The following is a 19,454-nucleotide window of genomic DNA, read 5'->3' on the forward strand; positions in this document are numbered from 1 at the left end:
GCGCCGGCATCCTCGGTCTTATATTTTTTCTCCAAGGATTCTCATAGCTCCTTTGCCATTCCCAGGCTAATGTACACATTGTACAATGAGTCGGCTAGACCATTCATGATATAATTCCTACATAAGTAGTCATAATTATTCCATGCATTCACAGCAGCAATCTTTTCTTGATCGCCTTGGTCATCTTCCTTGAACTCAGGAGCATTCTCCGTCAGAAATCTTGCCAGATTCAGAGTGGTTAGATAAAACATCATCTTTTGTTGCCACCTCTTGAAATGAAAACCGTTGAACTTCTCAGGTTTTTTCCCATAGGATACTGAGACAGGTACAACGGGGGCAGCAGGCACAGTTGGCATCAAAGGTCCCTTGCCATTTCCAGAATTTTCTTCGTTAGTCATTTTCGGAAACTGAAACACACACACAAAGTGTAAGTTTTCTTGAAAATTTGTAGAAAAATATCGAATACAAATTATATAAGCAATATCAATTAAACGTCTTAAGATTGTTAGAAAAAGCAGTGATATATTACATATATAATTTAATAAACTGAATTATAAATAATTATAAACCAGAAACTAAACATGTAGTTCTAATAACGAAGAACACGAAAAGAAATTCAACCAAAATACCGAACGATTAGTGATGGAGGAACTAGTTGAGACGTGTGTGATACCACACTGTCCTTAAGACGTTTACGCCTCCTCTATCGGTGCAAGAATGCTCGGCGCTTGTCTCCCATGATATAACGACTAAACAGTTCTAGAAAGTTGCACTACTAACTAGAACCCCCAACGAACTCGAAAGGTACCTCTTTCTATCACCAGAGAAAAACTAAGAATTTTGAGAGTGTGAGAGGATTGTGTTTCGAATGGAATTTTACAATGAAAGGATGGTGGCTATTTATACAGTGAGGATTTGCAATCAGCAATGAATAAGAATTTGCGTTCCGACCCTCAATTCGGTGTTGCATTCGTGTCCGCAGGTCGCACGGGCATACACGAGTTTCCCTTGTGACCTGAGATTTGCACCCCCTCCTGCGCGTGCGCGAGAGGGTATAAGGGGGCTTACACACTTTACAATCCATACACAATGGATGCTATATAAAGTCTTTTCAACACTTCTCTTTTCCAATGTGGGACAAACACTTTCTCCTCATTCTAAATAGTAATCTTTGAGTGACAATTTCTTATTCACCCACAAACCAAATTACACAAACAAACATATGATCTTGTAGCCCTCATTATGGAGAACTCAAATCTATGTTCATCTTTAATTAATTATAAGTTTAACTTAATTAAATTAATCAATTATAATTTGGTTTTAAATGGTTTATTAATCATTTTTCCAACAAGAGAGAGAGAGAGAGCTCTAAATTTTCATCCTCCTGCCAATATTCCCAACTAAGCTAGCTCTCATGAGATAGATCTTTGAGATTTTTAGATTGAGATTTGAATTAGGTGGGATTTTTTTTGTTAAAATATAACGCTCTCTGCTAGTTTTGGATATAAAAGTAGAAAACCATATTCAGATTTATGTTTATGCAATTGTGCATGCCTTGATACACAATCTTGTAGACACGTATGGTTATATAGGGAGAGTGTACAAGAAAGGCTAACAACTGTTGGGAAGTAGAAGATAATAGTCTTAATTTTGAACTTGTTTTACTTTTTAATGTATTGAAACTGTTTCCTAAGAAGTCACCGAACAAGTTCTCAAAACTTGAGAATCCAAAATACAACTTCTTGTTTTCATTTTGTAAAATAATATTTAAAATATTGTTTCGTAAACCCGGACAGGGCTTAATAGCCATAGAACCAGCAAAATTATTTTCTTTTAATTATATTCAATTTAACACTTATATTTCCCTTACTACCCTCATCTTGTACCCAACAAATAGACAATGCGAACACCGACCGTAGGTACTGTGACTGTTAGTTTGCTTAATATCAAGATTTTATATGAATTGAAATGTTTCAGTTGAAGTCAAACATCACTATTCAACTTTCGAATTTCAAGGTAGAATATTAAAGATCCACAGCCACTGAAGGTTTAATAACAGAACATAACAAGCACCAGGTCCTCGAATGCTCATACGAAATAAGCAGTCCATCGAGTCCAACTCATGGGCATTAGATAGCCATGAACACAGGACTAGTAAAAGCATAACTAGAAACTGAAGCAATTAGTTCTAAACATAACCAACAACTACTAGTGTCTTTTCTTCAGGTTTGCAATTGTGTAAATTGGACAGAAGGATCCGCAAGAAGCAACTAGATCTCGACGAGGCTGTTTACATGAGGAACAAATGTCCCATTGTATGGCCCATCACTTACGAACAGAGTTTCTTTAGTCCGCAGGTTGTACGAATAGAGTTTTGAGCCAATCCGGTACAACACCAGATTCCCACTTGCAAACAGTAAATTATGAGTAGAACTACCGGGCATTGAAGCTCCTGGTGCAGGAGTAAGATTAATTGAAAGTTTGCTTTCCCATGCCCTGGCCTTGCTGTACATCTGCATTGTGTTTGTGTAAGCATTAGACAACACACTTACGGTTATTCCATTACCCTGAGATCTGGTCGAACAAAGCTTTCCATCAATCACACCCAAAACTGAATCATGATAACCATGGCCATAAAGGAGTTGTGCCCTCTCCATCCTCAGGTCAAAAGCAAGGATCCTACCACTCGGTATGCGCCAATAAATTATGTCATTCGCATAAACACCAGATCTTGGCATAATAGATCCACTGCCATAGATAATCTCACCAGAAATTCGCCAAGACCCCTCCTTGGAGGAATAGATCTCAAATTCATGTCCGCCCTCAAAGTCGACTGATGGGAAAGCACAGACCAGCTTGTACTCGGCCACAAAATTAAACAAAGATGGTTTAAAGATGAGAACCACAGCAGGGTCAGAACCGTGGGAAGCATTTGGCTTAGGAAGTTTTTTCCACTGCTTAGTAACAGCATTGCACACGTAGTAAGCCTTATAGCCTTCACGTCCCTGGCAGCAAAGTAGTCCATTGCAAGAAGCCCTTATGTCAACTGGCTCGGGCAAAAACATCAGAGACGGGTCTGGAACACCATAGGCCATGGAATCAATAGAAACAAATGAAGGTGGGATTGATGGCGAAGCAAGAAAGAAGCCCGAGACATCTGAAAAGCTAGTCGACTGCTTGTGGGCAAAGAAAGGAGATCTAATCTGCATCTTCCAGTCCTTACAAACCCCACTGAACCTGAAAAGTGATTTGGCAGGCAGGAATGGGAGCGCATGATCCTTGATTATATCCTTCAGGTCCAAGTATATCATGCTGTTCTTGTTTGCTATCAACTCTTTTCCTCTCCTAGCTCGATCCATTGCGCTCTCAACTAACTATCATCACGCTTAAACTGCAGTCAAATCAACCCACCTTACCTTATCAGCAAGAAAGCCAAAACTACACTTTTCACCTAACCACAAAAAAAAAGGGACACATTTAGACACTGATATTCAAGCGATGCTATCTCTTGTCTGGTAACTGAAAGAACAATGAGTCAAATGTTCTCCATACTCAGGACAGAACACTGATAACGTAACTCGTACTCAATTTCTCAAATTCTTAACAATCAATGACCACTATTAGCTTGTTTATTCAACAAAAGACGATCCACATTCCACAATCTCATGAATCAAACAGCGATTCCGAACCTCATGAACTCTTCACAGCCAATTAGCACAAAGAATATGAATCAGGAATCAGAAAATCAATACGAAAATAACAAACGCAATCCCTAACCCCTTGAAGTGCTAAAGAATCAACAGCACAGATTAAACTCAAATTCACAGCAATCAAAACACGCAAGGCGATGCTAACACAATGAATACGCAAAAAACAGCGACGACCAGTCTTCAAAGACCCTAGAAACTTTTCGCAGAATCCAATCAAATCAAATCAAAGTGAGAGAATGAGAGATCGTACCGATCGGGATTGCGGCGGCGAACGGCGGAGGGAGGGGCTTGGACGTGATGATCGAGACTATCTATTTTGATGTGAAAGATAAAAGAGAGGCCCAGCTTGGACTTGTAGTCAATTTTCTTCTTGGACTTTGTGGGATTTTACATCTTCCGTGAAGAATAAGGTTCTTTTTTTTTTCTTTACGGAAAAGAATTTCGGTGTTATTGGTAGTATCACTATTTTGTGCTTAAATCCTGGTTAAGCTTCCTTGATAGTTAATTATGTTCCAAATCCACATGTGTTTGTATGACTTTGAAGCTCCCAAATAACATGAATTGTGAAGAAAATGGGAGGATCGGTGTGCATCGTTTGACCAATCCAAATTATAGGAATTGTCTTTAAACTTGTACAGTGTTAATTGAGACTTGCAGAACTAATATATATATATACACATATATACACATATATACGAGGCTTTTCAGGTAAATAGGTCATTATCTTAGTTTAATGTACGGATTTTCGTTTTTGACCAACTTTTCGATCGATTTTTCACATTTTCCACCTTCTAATATCTAAATTATAACGTATAGATATCTCTATAAATTTTCAGCCGATTTCATGATCATTAAGTTATCGAACTAATAAAAAAACCAATGGACGTATTGAATTTACCGAATTTGAACCGTTCACATTTTGAGTAGAAAATCGAAGTTATGAGTACCTTAACTTTTATGGAATCGACTGAAATTTTGGGGAGATGATCTATACGTTATTACCTAGATATTGGACGGTGGAGATGTGAAAACTCGATTGAAAAGTTGGTCAAAATGAAAATGAAAATATGTACCTTAAGCTAAGATAAAGACCTCCTTACCTAAAAAGTCTCATATATATATATATATATATAATGTGAGAATTGAAATCCGGCGTATATAACTGCGAACTCTTTGCTACAAGTCTTATGGTTGTGCCAATGCCGAGTAGGGCAAGGCAAGACAAGGCAATGTCAATGCAAGGTAGGGGCAACCAAGACCAATGCACGACAAGGCCAGACTAGGCATGGGCAATGCAATGTCAATACCGAGCAGGCCAAGACCAGGGCAAGGCGATGCCAAAGAAGCTTGCTAGTTGATGCATAATACTTTTTATACCTCCCTTGCTCAACTTTGCCGAATAGCAAGTCTAAAAATAAGGATTTTATTTCAATTTCCTTTACTAGTATAATTTATTTGGCAATTAAAATAGAACAAAATACTAGTCACTTCTTCAATTTTTAGTAACTCAACAGTTTAGTTATTCATATTTCAATTTCAATTAATCTCTTTATACTTTCAAATTTTAAACAATTTAGTCATTCCGTTAAGTCTCCGTCAAATTTCACCGTTAAGTTGTTGACTTGGCAAACATCACATAAGAGAAAAAAACATTTAACGGTGTAATTAGACGGAGACTTAACGGAATGACCAAATTGTTTAAAATTTGAAAATATAAGAAGTGATCAGTTGAAATTGAAACATGAAGAACTAAACTGTCGAGTTACTAAAAATTGGAGAAGTGACCAATATTTTGTCCATTAAAATATGTAACACAATTTCTCAATAAATTTTAGGTTATGCATAAAACACATTGAAGCCACACATACAACCAGAAACCAAATCAGGCGGGCACACCACAATGAAACTGAAGGAACAACATTTGATTAGTAGAACTAGAGCTCGAGTTCTCTTACATACCCCATACATGACACTATAGTAGAATAGTTCTTTAATTCTTTAAAATCATGACTGCCACAAACAGAAGATAGAATTGTAGTGGCCCAAAATCCACATTATCATCATCTCCATCTTCATCCAAAGCACTGGTCAGTTGGAAGAGGTCCTGGAAGGGAGCCCTGCTGAACAAACTGAATACCAAACACAACCAAAATGGCAAGCAAAGACAAGTAAGACAGACCCTCAACGGCACCCAACAATCCAAATGGTCCATTGGGAAGACCAACCAACTATTCCCAACACAGCTAGGTAGCTCACACCTTCAAGTGCACCAATGGAGCCACCGGTCCGGGAGGCAGGGCCGCACCCGGTGGTCTTGAGGGCGTAGAGTGATCAACCAATGACCGGATTCGAGACCAATCCGCCAGCTATGGCTATTTTCTCTGTGGTGGTGCTGCCGGTTTCTTCACTGGTTTGCTTGACCATGGAGAAGACCTTGAGTTGGGTGTGAAGTCTGGTTGTGTTTGTTTTGTATGTGACATTGTGACCATTTGCTGGGTGTGACAATAGTGAAGTGGATGCTGGTGTAAGAAGCAACATTCTGAGGTTAAGAGAAATATGCAAGAGGGAGCTGCTGGTTTGCTTAGTTTGCTGAACTCACTATGCTCTTTAATACCTTATCCGATCGAGCCACGGTCATGTAATTGGTCCGATATTATATATCATCTCAACCCACAATTCGCAAAGTAACGTTTATATTTGGGTTATAAAGAAATTATTTCTTCTTGTGTTATCTTTGGCTAAGAAAAATATGGTACCAAGTGTTTGACAATGGTAATAGCACATTAGCACCATAGCGGAAAGCTGCTTTTCTTTAAAGCATTTTTGAGGCAAAACTAGCCGACGATTTCAGCTGGAGATGGCTTCTATTGCCTACACCACACCCTATAACCATTTCCTGATGGAACCAATAGAATCCAACCACCTCAGCTTCTGAGTAACACTGAGGTATACAACCTAACACAATAAGAATCAAGAGCATCAATGCATCAGGCGACTGTGTTATCTTTCCTTTGGCTTTGGGATTAAAGATCATTAGGTCCCATGTCACATGTCATTACCTCTCGCAATCATTTGCCACCAGGTAAAATAAACACAATTTACACGTCACCACCTGCCCAATTTTTGTTTTTTTAAGTAGAAAATCACATAAAGAAAGACCCAGAAGCCAACTTGATTAAGTCGCATCATTCATTCATGAAAACTATCTACAAGGCATTTTACAGAATTCCCTTTTTCCTCCAACCAAAAAAAAAAAACCCTAGCTTGGACAAACATAACTCAAAACAACAAGAATTTGAGTCCTCAATTTTCCCTCCATATACTTCCCTCTCTATTGAACCTGACTCCTGATGAACCAGAACCGCCAATAACTGCCATTTGAATCACCACACAGTAACGGCTACAAGTAAGGAGGGATCAAAACACCAACGACTTTTTGAAAATTCAAAAGTTCCATTGCATCCGAGGACGCAACGACCCTTTCCTTGACAGACCACCATAATATCATAATATTATGTTTGTCCAAGAAGATCCATGAAAATAACTAACTGGTCTCTCATCTCTCTAACCTACCAACCAATCTAAATCTAAATCTGAGTTTCTTCTGTCTCCAAGCTAAGGAAAAAAGGCATCAACAAGAACACATAAGCATTTGGCAGGGGATCCACTGAGCGTCAACGGTGCTTCTTCGAAGACTTGCTGTACTCAACCACATCATCGTCTTCCTCATCGTCCTCACCATTGTCGTCTGAATCTGAAGCTTCATCTCTTTTTCTCTTGTGCTGTGATGAAGAGGAGGGAGGCAGAACCTGGACTTCATCATCATCATCCTCTTCGACTTCCACCTCATCCTCTTCACCATCACCTTCTTCATTCTCTGCGTCCATGTCACTGCCGCCAGCATCTTCTTCCTCAGCCTGGGCCACAGGTTGCATTACGTAACCTCCGCCAAAGTCATCCTCCTGCAATGCCCATCATATTTCTGTGAGCTCACAAATTCCAAAGTTTATAATAGTGGCGATAATGAGAAAAACATAAGGTGGACAATTTAATATCGACTCGAATCAGTACACACGCACATACGCACATACAGAAAAATAGGATCTAAAGTTATCTAACAACGAAATCATCAAATTAATACCAAGTGGCCTATCCAGCACAAAAACCCTAATGGAACTAACTAGCACAGTCCTACTTTACAAACAGGTTTTACTGAGCAAAACTTCCTCAAATTCAGGAACTGGCATAGCAGCAATCAGAACAGTAACAATAATTATTACTAGTTTTCTGTTTAACTCCTCAACAAGACATATAACAGTGTAACAAACAAATCATATCCCAAAACAAAAGAAACCAGAAAAAATCATAAGAAATAAAAAGGGGACTTTGGATTAATCCCTGTCTACAAAGTAAAATTTTAAACTGTATATAACACATATATGCTCCAAAGATTGAGAAAAGCATGAAACGACATCAGAAGTCATATTCAGTACAGTAGTATACTTACATTACACGAATTCAGATGGAGCTTAAAAAAAATTCTACCAAGCAAAAAACAAAAGAAAAGTGACAATAATACAACACCAATGAGGGGTTTAACAGAAACATGTTTCTCCCATTTTTAAAAATGAGGATTTTGATGAAAATATGTTTGCCCCATATTTAAATATGAGTTGAACCAATTAACCATAAAAGATATTTAATTTTTGAATCCCCAAGTGATGCAGACTTGCAAAAACAAAAATTTCAGATCCAAAAAGACAATTAAGAAGAAGCTAAACCAAAACCACCAAATATTAAGAAGAGCAGCCTATGAGTTGGAATTGGGGCAGAAAATCTAAAGAGAAACCAGTCAACATAATTTGACCCAACGTGAAGCAGATATTGCCTGACATAGTAACCATTTTAACCATTTTATGATTATATCAGGAGCTGCAGGGAACTCAAGAAAAGTTAGTTTGCAACAATTAGTCAACTAATTGGCAGCAAAACGTATGCAGAAGTAAAAATAAAGCAAGCCGTAAATATAAATCAGGCCAAATGATACAACAATAAGGAGCTCTCACCTCTTCCTCACCATCTTCATCTTCATCTTCAACCTCAACCGGTCCCTCATCCTCAACACCCAGCTCCTCCTCCCCAGTCTCTCCATCATCATCTTCATCCCCGTCATCCTCTCCCTGCTCATGGCCATCAATCTCTCCTTCTGCGCTTGCTAATCTCCCTGTACTCTCAGGCGCCGCCAAACCCCCCTCATCATTATCCACTTCCTCCTCCTCCTCCTCCTCATCTTCATCCTCCTCATCATACTCCACCCCATCCTCATCATCATCATCACTACTCTCAATCTCATGCACCTCCACCACTTCATCATCCTCGCTGTCCTCCTCATCAATCTCCTCGCCCGAGTAGTTCTCATCGTCGTCCTCATCATCCTCTTCCCCATTCTCCCCGGCCACAGGAGCGACCCGGAACCCATTCTCCACCGCAAGATGACTCTGTCCATTCACCCTAGTGGCAGTCAAAGTCTCCTCCTCATCGGCATCACTCTCCTCATCCTCATCAACATCCACCACCCCTTCCGCCGCCGCACTGTGGCCATTACTCATCCTCAACGGCCGATCCTCCCCATCAATCTCTCCGCTCCCGGGGTCATCCTCGTCTTCCTCATCCTCCTCCTCCTCATCCTCACTCTCCGGCGGCTCGTTCTCCTCCGCATCCATCTTATCCAAATACTTCAACGATTTAATCAACCCGAAAACCCTAGATCGGTAATCCTTGACCCTCGTCACCGGACACTCGTACAGATCAAGCGACGTCAGCTTCAGCTGCGCCAGCGGCGCTAGATCTTCGATAAACTGAATCCGATTGTTGGACAAATCCAAATCCCTCAGCGAGTCCAGCCCGGCCTCCACGAGAAACTCCAGCCCTGCGGCGATTCGATTGTCGGAGAGTATGAGCGAGTGGAGGTTGCGCAGCCTAGGGAACTGCTCCAGGGACGAAACGCTGACGTTTGCAATCGAGAGATGCTGAAGGTTCTGGAACTTCTCTAGAACGCCCGGAGGAGGTAGCCGGCCCTGGACGCACTTGACCGCACCATCAAGAGTCAGCACTCGAGCCGCAGCGTGGTCCGTCTCGCCGTCTAGCGCTGTCTCAATGGCTCGCTCCCAGATCTCGTCCATCAATTTAATCCAACCGCTCTCTTTTTATCTCATACAAATCAAACTCACAAAACTCACCCTCTAAATTTCTCCAAACAAACCCAAACCGATGAAACAGACTCTCTAACCCTACTTTCAGCCTCAATTCCCAATCCAAATTATCAAAACGACGCCGAATTGAAACCCCAATTCCCCCTCTCTTGTTTAAACCCTAATTTTATTGAGATGTACGGACTCCTCTCTGTTCTGCAAAGCTGGGGATGCCTCAGGAGCAATAAGCAAATAGCAAAGGAGGCCTGTTTGTTTTTTTTGCTCCCCAATTTGTTTTCTTTTTTCTCTTTCGCTCTCTCTCTCCTCTTCGTATTGGGCGGGTGGGTGGAGTCGGGGATAAACCTCTAAAAAGAGAGAAGAGGGGCTCGTTTGTCTTTCGCCGTGGCTAGGGTTCGGAGGGGAGCTGCACCTACCAGACTATTAGCATTATTGCGCAATCATTAGCCGTCGGATTGGGATTGCGAGGATTGGTGACGTGGACTAGCGGACGGTGTGGATTGTGGGAAGGTGTGTTTGTTTGTAGAGATCGGATGAGGCTAGGAGAGAAGATTTCGGATGCGCATGCAAGACACGTCACTGTGGTACAAATATCGGGCCGAATTTATACATACGCCCATCAGATTTGATATAATTACGAGGTTTTGCCACAATGCTTACCTGAGGCATGACGACTATTCATGAGTACGACAAAAAATTGGGTGTTGACATCTTCCATACGACACGTCGTTTGCAACCCCTCAGGCTCATCTGATCAAACACAAAGACGAGGAGTCAGTCAGTCGTAGTAACATTGCCCGAGCACAGTAATTAAGGTGGGACTGAAGGATGAAATTACCAAGTAGTGCTTGCATTCGGGGTACCGAAATATTGGAAAATTTAATCGACCATGAAGCTAATAATGTGTCACGTCTTAAGGTCTTAGGCTTACATACAACAAAAGAATCACTTGTACCACTCAGGCATCCCCACTCTGCTTAGAATTTTCACTTCCACTCTGACCCCTGCTGCCTCTAAGCTCAGTATAGCCTGGTCCAAGCTTTGGGGGAAGCAGATACTGAACATTTGGAGACGAACCTGGTGAGGGTGGGTATCGAAACTGCCTGGTCAGAGAACTCGCGCCAGAAGCTGAATTTCGACTACTACTAGAACCTTTTGTGTCCTTGTCCAACTTCTGCTCGAGGTTTTGGATTCTCTGTGGCACGTCATTGTCCATTCCTGCGGCAATATTCTGTGACTTTAGTACTGCTGCAGTTCCGGTATTGACGAATGGAACCTGGGTTTGCCACAGAAGTGCTGAAAGGTTCATCACCTGGGGCTGTGCAGCTTGTGTATTGCCTCTACTGTCATAATCGTCTTCTTCGGTGGGCTCGAGGTTCATATCTAATCCCTCATTTGGTTTGTCAGGTCTTATCTCTGGCTGCTTCTCTCTGTCCAAATAAATTGGTAGTTCTGGTAAATCAACTTTTGGTGCGGAAGATCGTCCGGAAGCAATTACAGTAGTAGGAAATGCTCTTTCTGGAGGAACAGCTGGTGTATAATTAGATGGGAGTAAGTCATCCCAATTCTCCAAGAGTTCCTTGTAGACTTTCCGGAGAGTAACTTCAGTAAGACCAGTCACCTTACAAATCTCTGCCTGAGTTTTTCGCTTGTCTTCAAGCTGGCAAGCTAAATATATAGCAGCTGCAGAGATGCTAATGGGATTTCTGCGAGTGCAAAAGCATTTGTTGATAACAACCTCTCCAATATGAGTTGCCAGTTTCTACAAAAAGAATGTGAAGGTCAGACTTGATCACGAACAACATTTCAGTTGGTATAATTTTTAAGTTGAAGTTCAGTGTTATTAACATACATCACAGCAAAAACACCAAGACAAACGTGTTCCTGCAGGAACACAGATCTATAACCCTCATACCATATTGAATATGAGGATATTGCAAGATGCCAGTCAAGCAAATAGTACTGAAACAAATTTTAAAGGTGATCAAGAAACTAGCATGTCATACGTCTAGGGTTTACCAAACTCAACAACTATATGTTTAGTGTTTTCATTTGGCTTTCACTAAAATAGAAGCTAAAAGATCATACTACAAATAAGGAAATACTGCTGCATCAAATGTTACATAATCATGGTCAGAGTTGATCAAGAGAATAGTTCAGTTAACAGAAAGTTATGTTAAAGTACAGACTTCAGTCACCAAGTGAAACCATACAATATGTGGGAACTAAAACCTCATCCAATACACTGAAAGATGACATATGTCAGTCAAGCCAATAAGAGACTCATCAAACACATCCTCAAGGTGGTTTATAAATTACTATGTGAATTGTTTTTATAAAGATTGTGCTTTCTTTCTTATCAAGAGATATTGCAGTTAAATTTTGGTTTCAAAAATATGAAACTAACAGATCATGATTAGAATCTAGCAAACAATGTGCCTGAGCAATCGTAATAATAGTTTTACTTCACGAAAAAGTTCCCAAACTACTAGTTCAAGTCTGGAACATAAATAAGAAAGTGTAATCAATGTGATATCTCTTTCCATCAACAATCATCTAAACAAATAAACCTCAAGGCTCAGTGCAGCAGAAAATTCAAATTATGTAAAGTATAATCAGCCAACAGTTGGAGTACCAAATTCAGGACCGGAACAACAGTACCTGAGCAGACGTATTGAGCTGGAGGAGAGTGCAAAACCTCGGCATATGAACCGATATGGAGTTGCTGTTGATAGGCTGACTTAGCTGCAGGGCTTCCCCAAGTATCTTGATGTACTTACCAATCTCCTTCTGCGCTACATTAGCCGCAATTGAAATCTCCTGCATTACAGAATCAAACAGTCAAATCATCACTAACCAGCAACCACAAATCGCAATTCATCCATAACAACTCAATCAGTAACAAAAACAGTAATACATTGAACCTCAACTACTATTACAGACCTAATTACCACTTCAATTATTACAATTACCAAAATACAAAGCAGAGAATTGAAGTACCTGAAGGGTTCTGGGCTCTTGGGCCTCCCTTATGGCCTGGACCAAAGCAGCAGTAGCTAGGGCTTCAACGCTGCGATTCCTCAAGCAAGTGGTTGAGCAACAATCCCTAAACAACTGAAACGCGTGGTCCGAAATATCACAATCCAATCCCAGAATCGAGGCCACGTCGATGATCTGCATATACGCCCTGAGACTATCAACCACGACGGTCGACGAGGTCGAGGAGGCGGAGGAGAGCTCGAGCACGCGCTCGAGCTCGGCGAGGTGGCCGGAAAAGGAGAGGGAGGAGCGGAGGTAGAGTGGGTTGGGCTCGAGGGACCAGGTCGAGAAGGCGGTGATAAACCCCGTGGGCTCGAACGGGTCTTCTTCTTGTTCGCCGTCGTCTAAAACGTCGTCGTTTTGGGGTGGAGGGGTAGGGAGGTCGGAGGTGACGAGGCAGAGAGGGGTGTCTTGGGCGCGTAGGTGGAAGAGGTGGTGGAATTGGGATTGGCGCTCTTCCACCACGCGCCCGCAGGAGGTGCACTCCGTGATTGAACGACGGGAGGTTGTTGTCGCACAGCGGCCTTGTCCGGCCGAGCAGTACGGACACTTCATTTTCCTACTTGCTGGGTTTCTTTCTTTCACAAATCACAATGGTCCCTTATTTAGGGGTCAACTTACATATATGTGCCTAACCTAATTTTGACACCATGGTTCTATAGTAACCACGCGACGGTGTTTAGTTTCAAGATAATTTCCATACTCCGGAGCATTATAAAAAATAAAAACCAACTCGACCTGTTCTTGTGTTGGTTTCTGTACAAAACATAATGTAGCATTCAGAGATCTGTTTCTCGCATTCTTTAGGTTTGCCAAATGAGGAATTCACAGTAAACGTTGAAGGATTACACAAACCTGTGAGGTTCTATTGGACAAAATCAACATGCAGATGCTCCACGAGGCAAACTAGGTGAGGGAAGAAGCTTTAGAATTTCCTTCACTCAATTTTTATAAGAATAAATATCAACATCAAAATTCCTGCACCACTCACCTACTTGACAGGTTGTTTCAGTTTTTTTGCTACCAACATGGCAAGATTGTGATATCCAAAACTGGAACAATCATGAGAACCTAAGTCAATACATTGTTTAGTTTTTTTTCCCCTACGGAAACATGAATCAGAGTGTGACTACACATAACTACCACTCGCGAACTCTGGGCAGCACATGAGCAGTTGTAATTTCAGCAAGGAGGAGACAGACTTGAACCGGGGGTCTTAATAGTCTTTGTATCATCGAGCACCTTACGTTGATGTCAAGAGTTCCCTAGCTTTATCCGGATGCTTCAGTGCTTTTGTGAATTCTCGTGCGCTCTGATATGAAAAGAAAAACTTGTTAAGTTTTACAGGATATGAAAATATGCTTCTAGCAAGATTCAGGCATTCATAAAATGTGAGATACTCGAAAACCTAACAGTAAGGCTATGATTAAATTGTTACGAGTGCACAAAGTAATGGTATATATAATCATAAGGTCACAATGAAGATGTACATCCAAATAGACTAAATGTGTAGGTTTCATAAACAGACTGCCTTCAAATACATCACCAACCACATAACTCTATTTGTTTTGCGTTATTTTCAAAATAGCTACTTAAAACTATACACTTAGCTAAAGAGACATCTTGCAGGCATACGAAGACCTTCCCAGAATAAATTTTTCAAAACATCGTTCATAAGAGATAATTACAACTGTCTTGTGCTAGGATAAATAACATGTACAGATCACCCCATGGATATATGAAATATTATGTGATGCTAACTACTCTTAGATGATCAATCATTTGTAAAGTATGATGGCAAACTAGCATAATGCATGCGATCTGGGAGGAGGCTAGATAGACCTATGTCTATTTAACACCAAAATGATCAAAGAAAGTCTAAACATCATCAATGTGTGCGGGTCTTTGGTATAAAATCCTGGTTCCATGCAATTTAACTTCTTGGTTTTAGTTTGGTCTTGGTTTCAAAAACAGAACCAAGCAGAAAAGGAAAACCAAAAGAAACCCCGCCAGGGGGTAAAGCCTCTCTCAATCGTCCCTTCTGAATGAAGTAAATCACATGACATCTGCAAGAGTATCTCGCATGTCTCAACATGACATGTCCTGGAATTGGCTGAATCTAAAATTCACTTTCAATTACTAAGGAGAACTAATGCACAGATGCAGATCCTTAAAGTTAACCTGCACGTTTCTCATTCTGCCCTACTCTGAATGATTCACTTTGCATCTGAGAGCTCTTGCAAAATGAATCAATGACCTCATATATAGGGTGAAGCACCATTCTCAGCAGACAGTGCGTTTGTGAGCCAGTGATCCCGCAGGCAACCATGACTTGTTACTTGTAAAATGCTAAAAGCAAAGTGGTTATAGAAACACAACACGATGCTAACAAAATGTGAGTTGTTACTTGTCATCACATGGCTAGCTGTCACTCTATGGATACCTATACAGTGAAAGATTTGTGGATCTTGATCAAACCAGGTGAGTGAGTTTCCGAGTAGCTGATAGGAAGCGATTGGAGCATAGGGAAACTCAGGAAAGGGATAACTAACTAGAGGGTACTCTATCTATACTTCCACTATTACAGTGGTCTTAAAACTTCCTATCTGCCACTTAGATATCTAATGGCACTAGCAGAGAAATGATGGCAACTTAAATACAGTAGCAGGGTTCAAGGGTCGAAGTCCAAACAAATCCAACCAGAATGAAAATAGTACAATAATAACAGTTGTAATATAGAACAAGCAATAGCCTAGTGGTATAAACAAGCAGAAACGTGATAATGCAGCAGATTTTAATCATCCTATACTCATGGTTAATGTCAAGTAACAGTGTTCATATCACGACAAGCCAATTGCCAATTTTCTACTTCACCCCAAACTCCGGACTAAAAAAATACCTAAAAACAAAAATCCAGCACAGTTATGCTACATTGCTTCACTGGTAATCAAAGAACAATTCGCCAACCCAAACCTTCAACAATGTAGTTTCGATAAAAGGGGAGGATACTCACAGCAGACTGAACCGGAGGTGGATCGAGATCGACTGACCGCACCGACATCTTGGCGATCTCGGAAATGGCAGAGTCACGCACGCCAGGAACATCACTGGTCAAGTCCTCATAAGCAGCCTCAAACGCCTCTTGCCAGAATCTGGGTAATCTGATCCGACGGCTATTAGTGTACACATCCCACATGTGCTCCACCACCTTCTCCCTCTCCTCCATTTCCTGCAGCAACACCATCACACATTAGATCCAAACTCAAACTCAAACCCAACCAAATTACAAAAAATCCACAAAGCCTAAGACCTCAACAAACAAAGACAGAAACTCACGAGGACGTCGAGATCGTCGTGAATAGGGGAATCCATGTCGTCGGAGAAACGGTTAAGGTTGCCGGCGGACCACCGGAGCGTGACGGTGCCGGTGAACATAGACCAGAAAGCCAGCAGCAAAATCGCCGCCAATGCCCAGAACTTGTACCTGCCTTTCCCGAGTAGTAGGCTCGAATCGGAGCTCTCCTTTTTTCCGGCCGCCGTCGTCGTCGGGAGGCCATCGTCATCCTTCATCTCCGATCAAATCACAGAGACGAAAACCCCAATCTCTCAATTTTAGGGCACTAAAAAAACTAATGAGTTGGGTATCTCTATTTTTAGCTAGTGTGTAAAACCCAGGAGTGGATTTTTCACATTGTGATGTGGACTGTGAGATTGGGAAAGGGCGTGGAGTGATGGAGAGCGATGTGGGGATCGTGGATTTTGCTGTTTCAGAGAAAGTGGTGGAGGTGTAGAGTATTTACTGTGAGGGCCACTGCACGGGATTATGATTTTGATTGAGTTGACATTATTGGATTCTTAATTAAAATTAGATTAAGGCGGGGAGTTTCTGGCCGTTTGATAGGCCGTGATCTAGATTCTAAGACTTTGTCTTTGTTTTGTCGTATCAAATATCAAATGTAGAGATCCACCGACTTGGAGTTGGAGTGGGATCGTACCAAAAAATGAGACTTGGTATCGACTTGGATTTTGTCCCGACCATAAACTGCACCGACGAAGTTGGTTGTCCAAAATTTCCAAACCACATCGACCAGAGTAGGTTTTCAACTTTTCAACTCCAAGGGAGACATTCCGATCAAAAGTTCAAAACCAAGTTTTATTGAAACTCTTTTCTGGGCGTTTTGTTGATCAATCTAGTGAAAATTGTCTATGAAAGTGAGAGAAGGATGCAAGTGCAACCGAGTTGTTTGAAAAGTTACGAGCAGCCTACCAAGTTAATAACTAGCGATTGTCGTTTTAAATAGTTCATGACACTTCCCTACATATATCTTGCGACACATTTAATGTGAATAATGTTCACTCTCGGCACTCTACGAGAATTTTTAGAAGAACCGACCGTCTTATAACAAAAAAAATTAACTAATACTAAAAACGTCAAATTGACTCGCACCAATTTTCTCCCCAACAGTCACCCGTTTGTGATAATGATATCGAGAGTTCATAGATAATATTTAATTCGTTATTACAAAGTAAAAAGATCATATCACACATTATCTTCTACATTTTAACCCGTCGTTTAACTTCTTTGAAATCAAATGTTAAACCCATACTTCTTAAATTGTATTCATAGTCTAATGTAACATATGTACGTATAAAGCACATGCTGGATTATGTTATAACATATCAATGTGTACAAAAAATACATTCTCAATCTGTGATTCGTGCATGTGAAACTGTCGCCAAGCACATGAAGCACTAGTGTTTCAATTAGCATATTGACATATGTGTTTCAGGATGAAATAATTGTGTATTATTGAATGATATGGGGGCCTATATATAGGCATTACAAAACCACAATCCCGTAGGATTCGGAGTCCTAATCTATTACGGAGATGCTAATCTATCTCCTAACAGGAAACCTATTAGGCTAAGACACACATAAGGGTAGAATAGTAATTCTCCCGGAACACTCCCCCTTGTGTCGCATGTCTAGGTTGCATGGTGCACATATCGTTGCCTCGGTAAAAACCTTGTCAAGCAAAACAAAAACCTCTTGGGTAAAACAAAAGCTTGATCGAAGGGAAAAAGAGCACAACGCACCGTCTACATTTGATAGCATCATGTTAGGTAGACTCCCCCTGAAGTCTACGAAACAACTCCCCCTGATTAGTGCCATAATCATGGAGTACAAAGAACAACGTATACAACGTTCATTACATGCTTCTCAAACGTAGTCTTGGGCTAATGATTAATCATTAATCTAGCCACACATCCTTAGATCATCCATGCTATACTTAGCCAAACTTAGATCTTAGGAAACAAGATTGCATAACAACTCAAAACAAGAGTTTGCAATGAAAATCAGATTCTCGGGTAGAATGACCTTCACTCACTTAAACGGCCATAACTTCTTCGTCAAAATAGGTATCAGCGAACCGTAAAATGTTCTGAAAAGTAGACACCCGTGGCTTTCCAGTGACATAAGGTTCACAACCTCATCCGATCGGAGCAGTTCACAATGCTCTGTCGAAGTTAACTGACTTGCAAATTTCCGGACAGGACTGTCCTACTTTGCTAAAACGGCCATAACTCACTCAATATGATAGCTATGAACGAATGGTTGATGTCCATGGAAAGTATACACATAGGCCTTTCCAACGGTACCAATTTCACCATATTTCATCGAGCGAGCTGTCTTGTAGGTCTCGTTGAAGTTGACCTACGAAACTGGACAGATTCTGATTTGTCACATTTAATGTGTCTTTCGCGAAAAGAATGGGGGAATGGACCAATGAAGGACTGATTTTGGTTCAAGACGGAACCGTACGCATCCTCTACGCTACCAGTGTCGACTGCTACACCAAGGCGTACGTTGATGTTGCTGGAGCTGCTGGCGGCGTTGGTGTGGATATGATTTGTGTTGGTTCACTGAGTGTAGAACTAAACCCATGTCAAAGAAGCAATGCAAGTCCAATGACAATGCATAGGCGCATAGCTAATCACGTCATAATGAAAGCAATAGTGTCCCAACAACACTAACATGTATGAATGTATAGCTCATTGAATCTCTTCATCATCTATACTTAGACGGAATAGAGAATCAAGAATTAGCTTCATATGAACACATATGGGTATGAGTTCTTGCAACCGATTGTACTACGTTCTCTCGAACGTCGCAATCTGATTACATAAGCTCTCCGTGGTCTGGAGGCATTTAAAGTCCATCGGGCACTCTCATATCTGCGTCAAGATCCCTTTACAGATATTCTATGACCACTATCATATGCTGCAAATCAGTTTTCATGGACACTACTACTGATCAAGTAGCGGAAAACAATTATGTCCATAACGAGAGAATATAACTCATCGTAGTCAATACTAGGATAATGAGACAATCTTTGCGCCATAAGTCCTGCATATATCGCATAACTTCATCTTTCTCATTACACTTACGAACAACGACCAACATAACAAGTCTAGTTCAGCCTGTATTGATTCT

The 19,454-nt window shown here is 40.9% G+C and overlaps 6 protein-coding genes across 7 annotated transcripts in view; all 6 read right to left on the bottom strand.

Annotated features, from left to right (window-relative positions):
• Positions 1–1,463, bottom strand: part of LOC126797329 (cytochrome P450 90B1) — a 72,876-nt gene extending 71,413 nt beyond the window's left edge. Inside the window, exon 1 of the mRNA XM_050523978.1 lies at positions 1,457–1,463. The gene's annotated coding sequence lies outside the window, so the exon portion shown is untranslated. The remainder of the gene's footprint in view (positions 1–1,456) is intronic.
• A 533-nt stretch (positions 1,464–1,996) lies between these two features.
• LOC126791226 (F-box protein At5g07610-like) lies at positions 1,997–4,086 on the bottom strand. Of its 2 annotated transcripts, none has more exons than XM_050517648.1 (2): positions 3,961–4,086; positions 1,997–3,391 (listed from the first exon to the last, which is right to left on the bottom strand). In XM_050517648.1, exon 2 carries the CDS (start codon positions 3,357–3,359, stop codon positions 2,271–2,273), a length of 1,089 nt encoding a protein of 362 aa, XP_050373605.1. In that variant the 5' UTR covers positions 3,360–3,391; positions 3,961–4,086; the 3' UTR covers positions 1,997–2,270. The 2 variants fall into 2 exon arrangements, with proteins under 2 accessions (XP_050373605.1, XP_050373613.1); XM_050517656.1 differs by having other exon boundaries at positions 1,997–3,451; positions 3,961–3,991.
• A 1,621-nt stretch (positions 4,087–5,707) lies between these two features.
• On the bottom strand, positions 5,708–6,253 carry LOC126797564 (uncharacterized). The gene is given in 2 exon segments (XM_050524216.1): positions 5,708–5,930; positions 5,932–6,253. Coding segments are annotated over 2 exon segments (465 nt in total). The 5' UTR covers positions 6,249–6,253; the 3' UTR covers positions 5,708–5,782.
• A 632-nt stretch (positions 6,254–6,885) lies between these two features.
• LOC126782196 (acidic leucine-rich nuclear phosphoprotein 32-related protein) lies at positions 6,886–10,664 on the bottom strand. Its single transcript, XM_050507407.1, has 2 exons — positions 8,777–10,664; positions 6,886–7,672 (listed from the first exon to the last, which is right to left on the bottom strand). The coding sequence occupies exons 1-2, from the start codon at positions 9,890–9,892 to the stop codon at positions 7,385–7,387; spliced, it is 1,404 nt and encodes a 467-aa protein (XP_050363364.1). The 5' UTR covers positions 9,893–10,664; the 3' UTR covers positions 6,886–7,384.
• A 115-nt stretch (positions 10,665–10,779) lies between these two features.
• LOC126782189 (plant-specific TFIIB-related protein 1) lies at positions 10,780–13,626 on the bottom strand. Its single transcript, XM_050507397.1, has 3 exons — positions 12,920–13,626; positions 12,581–12,739; positions 10,780–11,681 (listed from the first exon to the last, which is right to left on the bottom strand). Exons 1-3 carry the CDS (start codon positions 13,511–13,513, stop codon positions 10,878–10,880), a joined length of 1,557 nt encoding a protein of 518 aa, XP_050363354.1. The 5' UTR covers positions 13,514–13,626; the 3' UTR covers positions 10,780–10,877.
• A 292-nt stretch (positions 13,627–13,918) lies between these two features.
• On the bottom strand, positions 13,919–16,709 carry LOC126784684 (uncharacterized). Its single transcript, XM_050510169.1, has 3 exons — positions 16,295–16,709; positions 15,972–16,187; positions 13,919–14,270 (listed from the first exon to the last, which is right to left on the bottom strand). The coding sequence occupies exons 1-3, from the start codon at positions 16,526–16,528 to the stop codon at positions 14,202–14,204; spliced, it is 519 nt and encodes a 172-aa protein (XP_050366126.1). The 5' UTR covers positions 16,529–16,709; the 3' UTR covers positions 13,919–14,201.
• Positions 16,710–19,454: the final 2,745 nt, after the last annotated feature.

The sequence above is a fragment of the Argentina anserina genome, chromosome 1 (genome assembly GCF_933775445.1).
Source record: "Argentina anserina chromosome 1, drPotAnse1.1, whole genome shotgun sequence".
Lineage (NCBI taxonomy): Eukaryota > Viridiplantae > Streptophyta > Magnoliopsida > Rosales > Rosaceae > Argentina > Argentina anserina.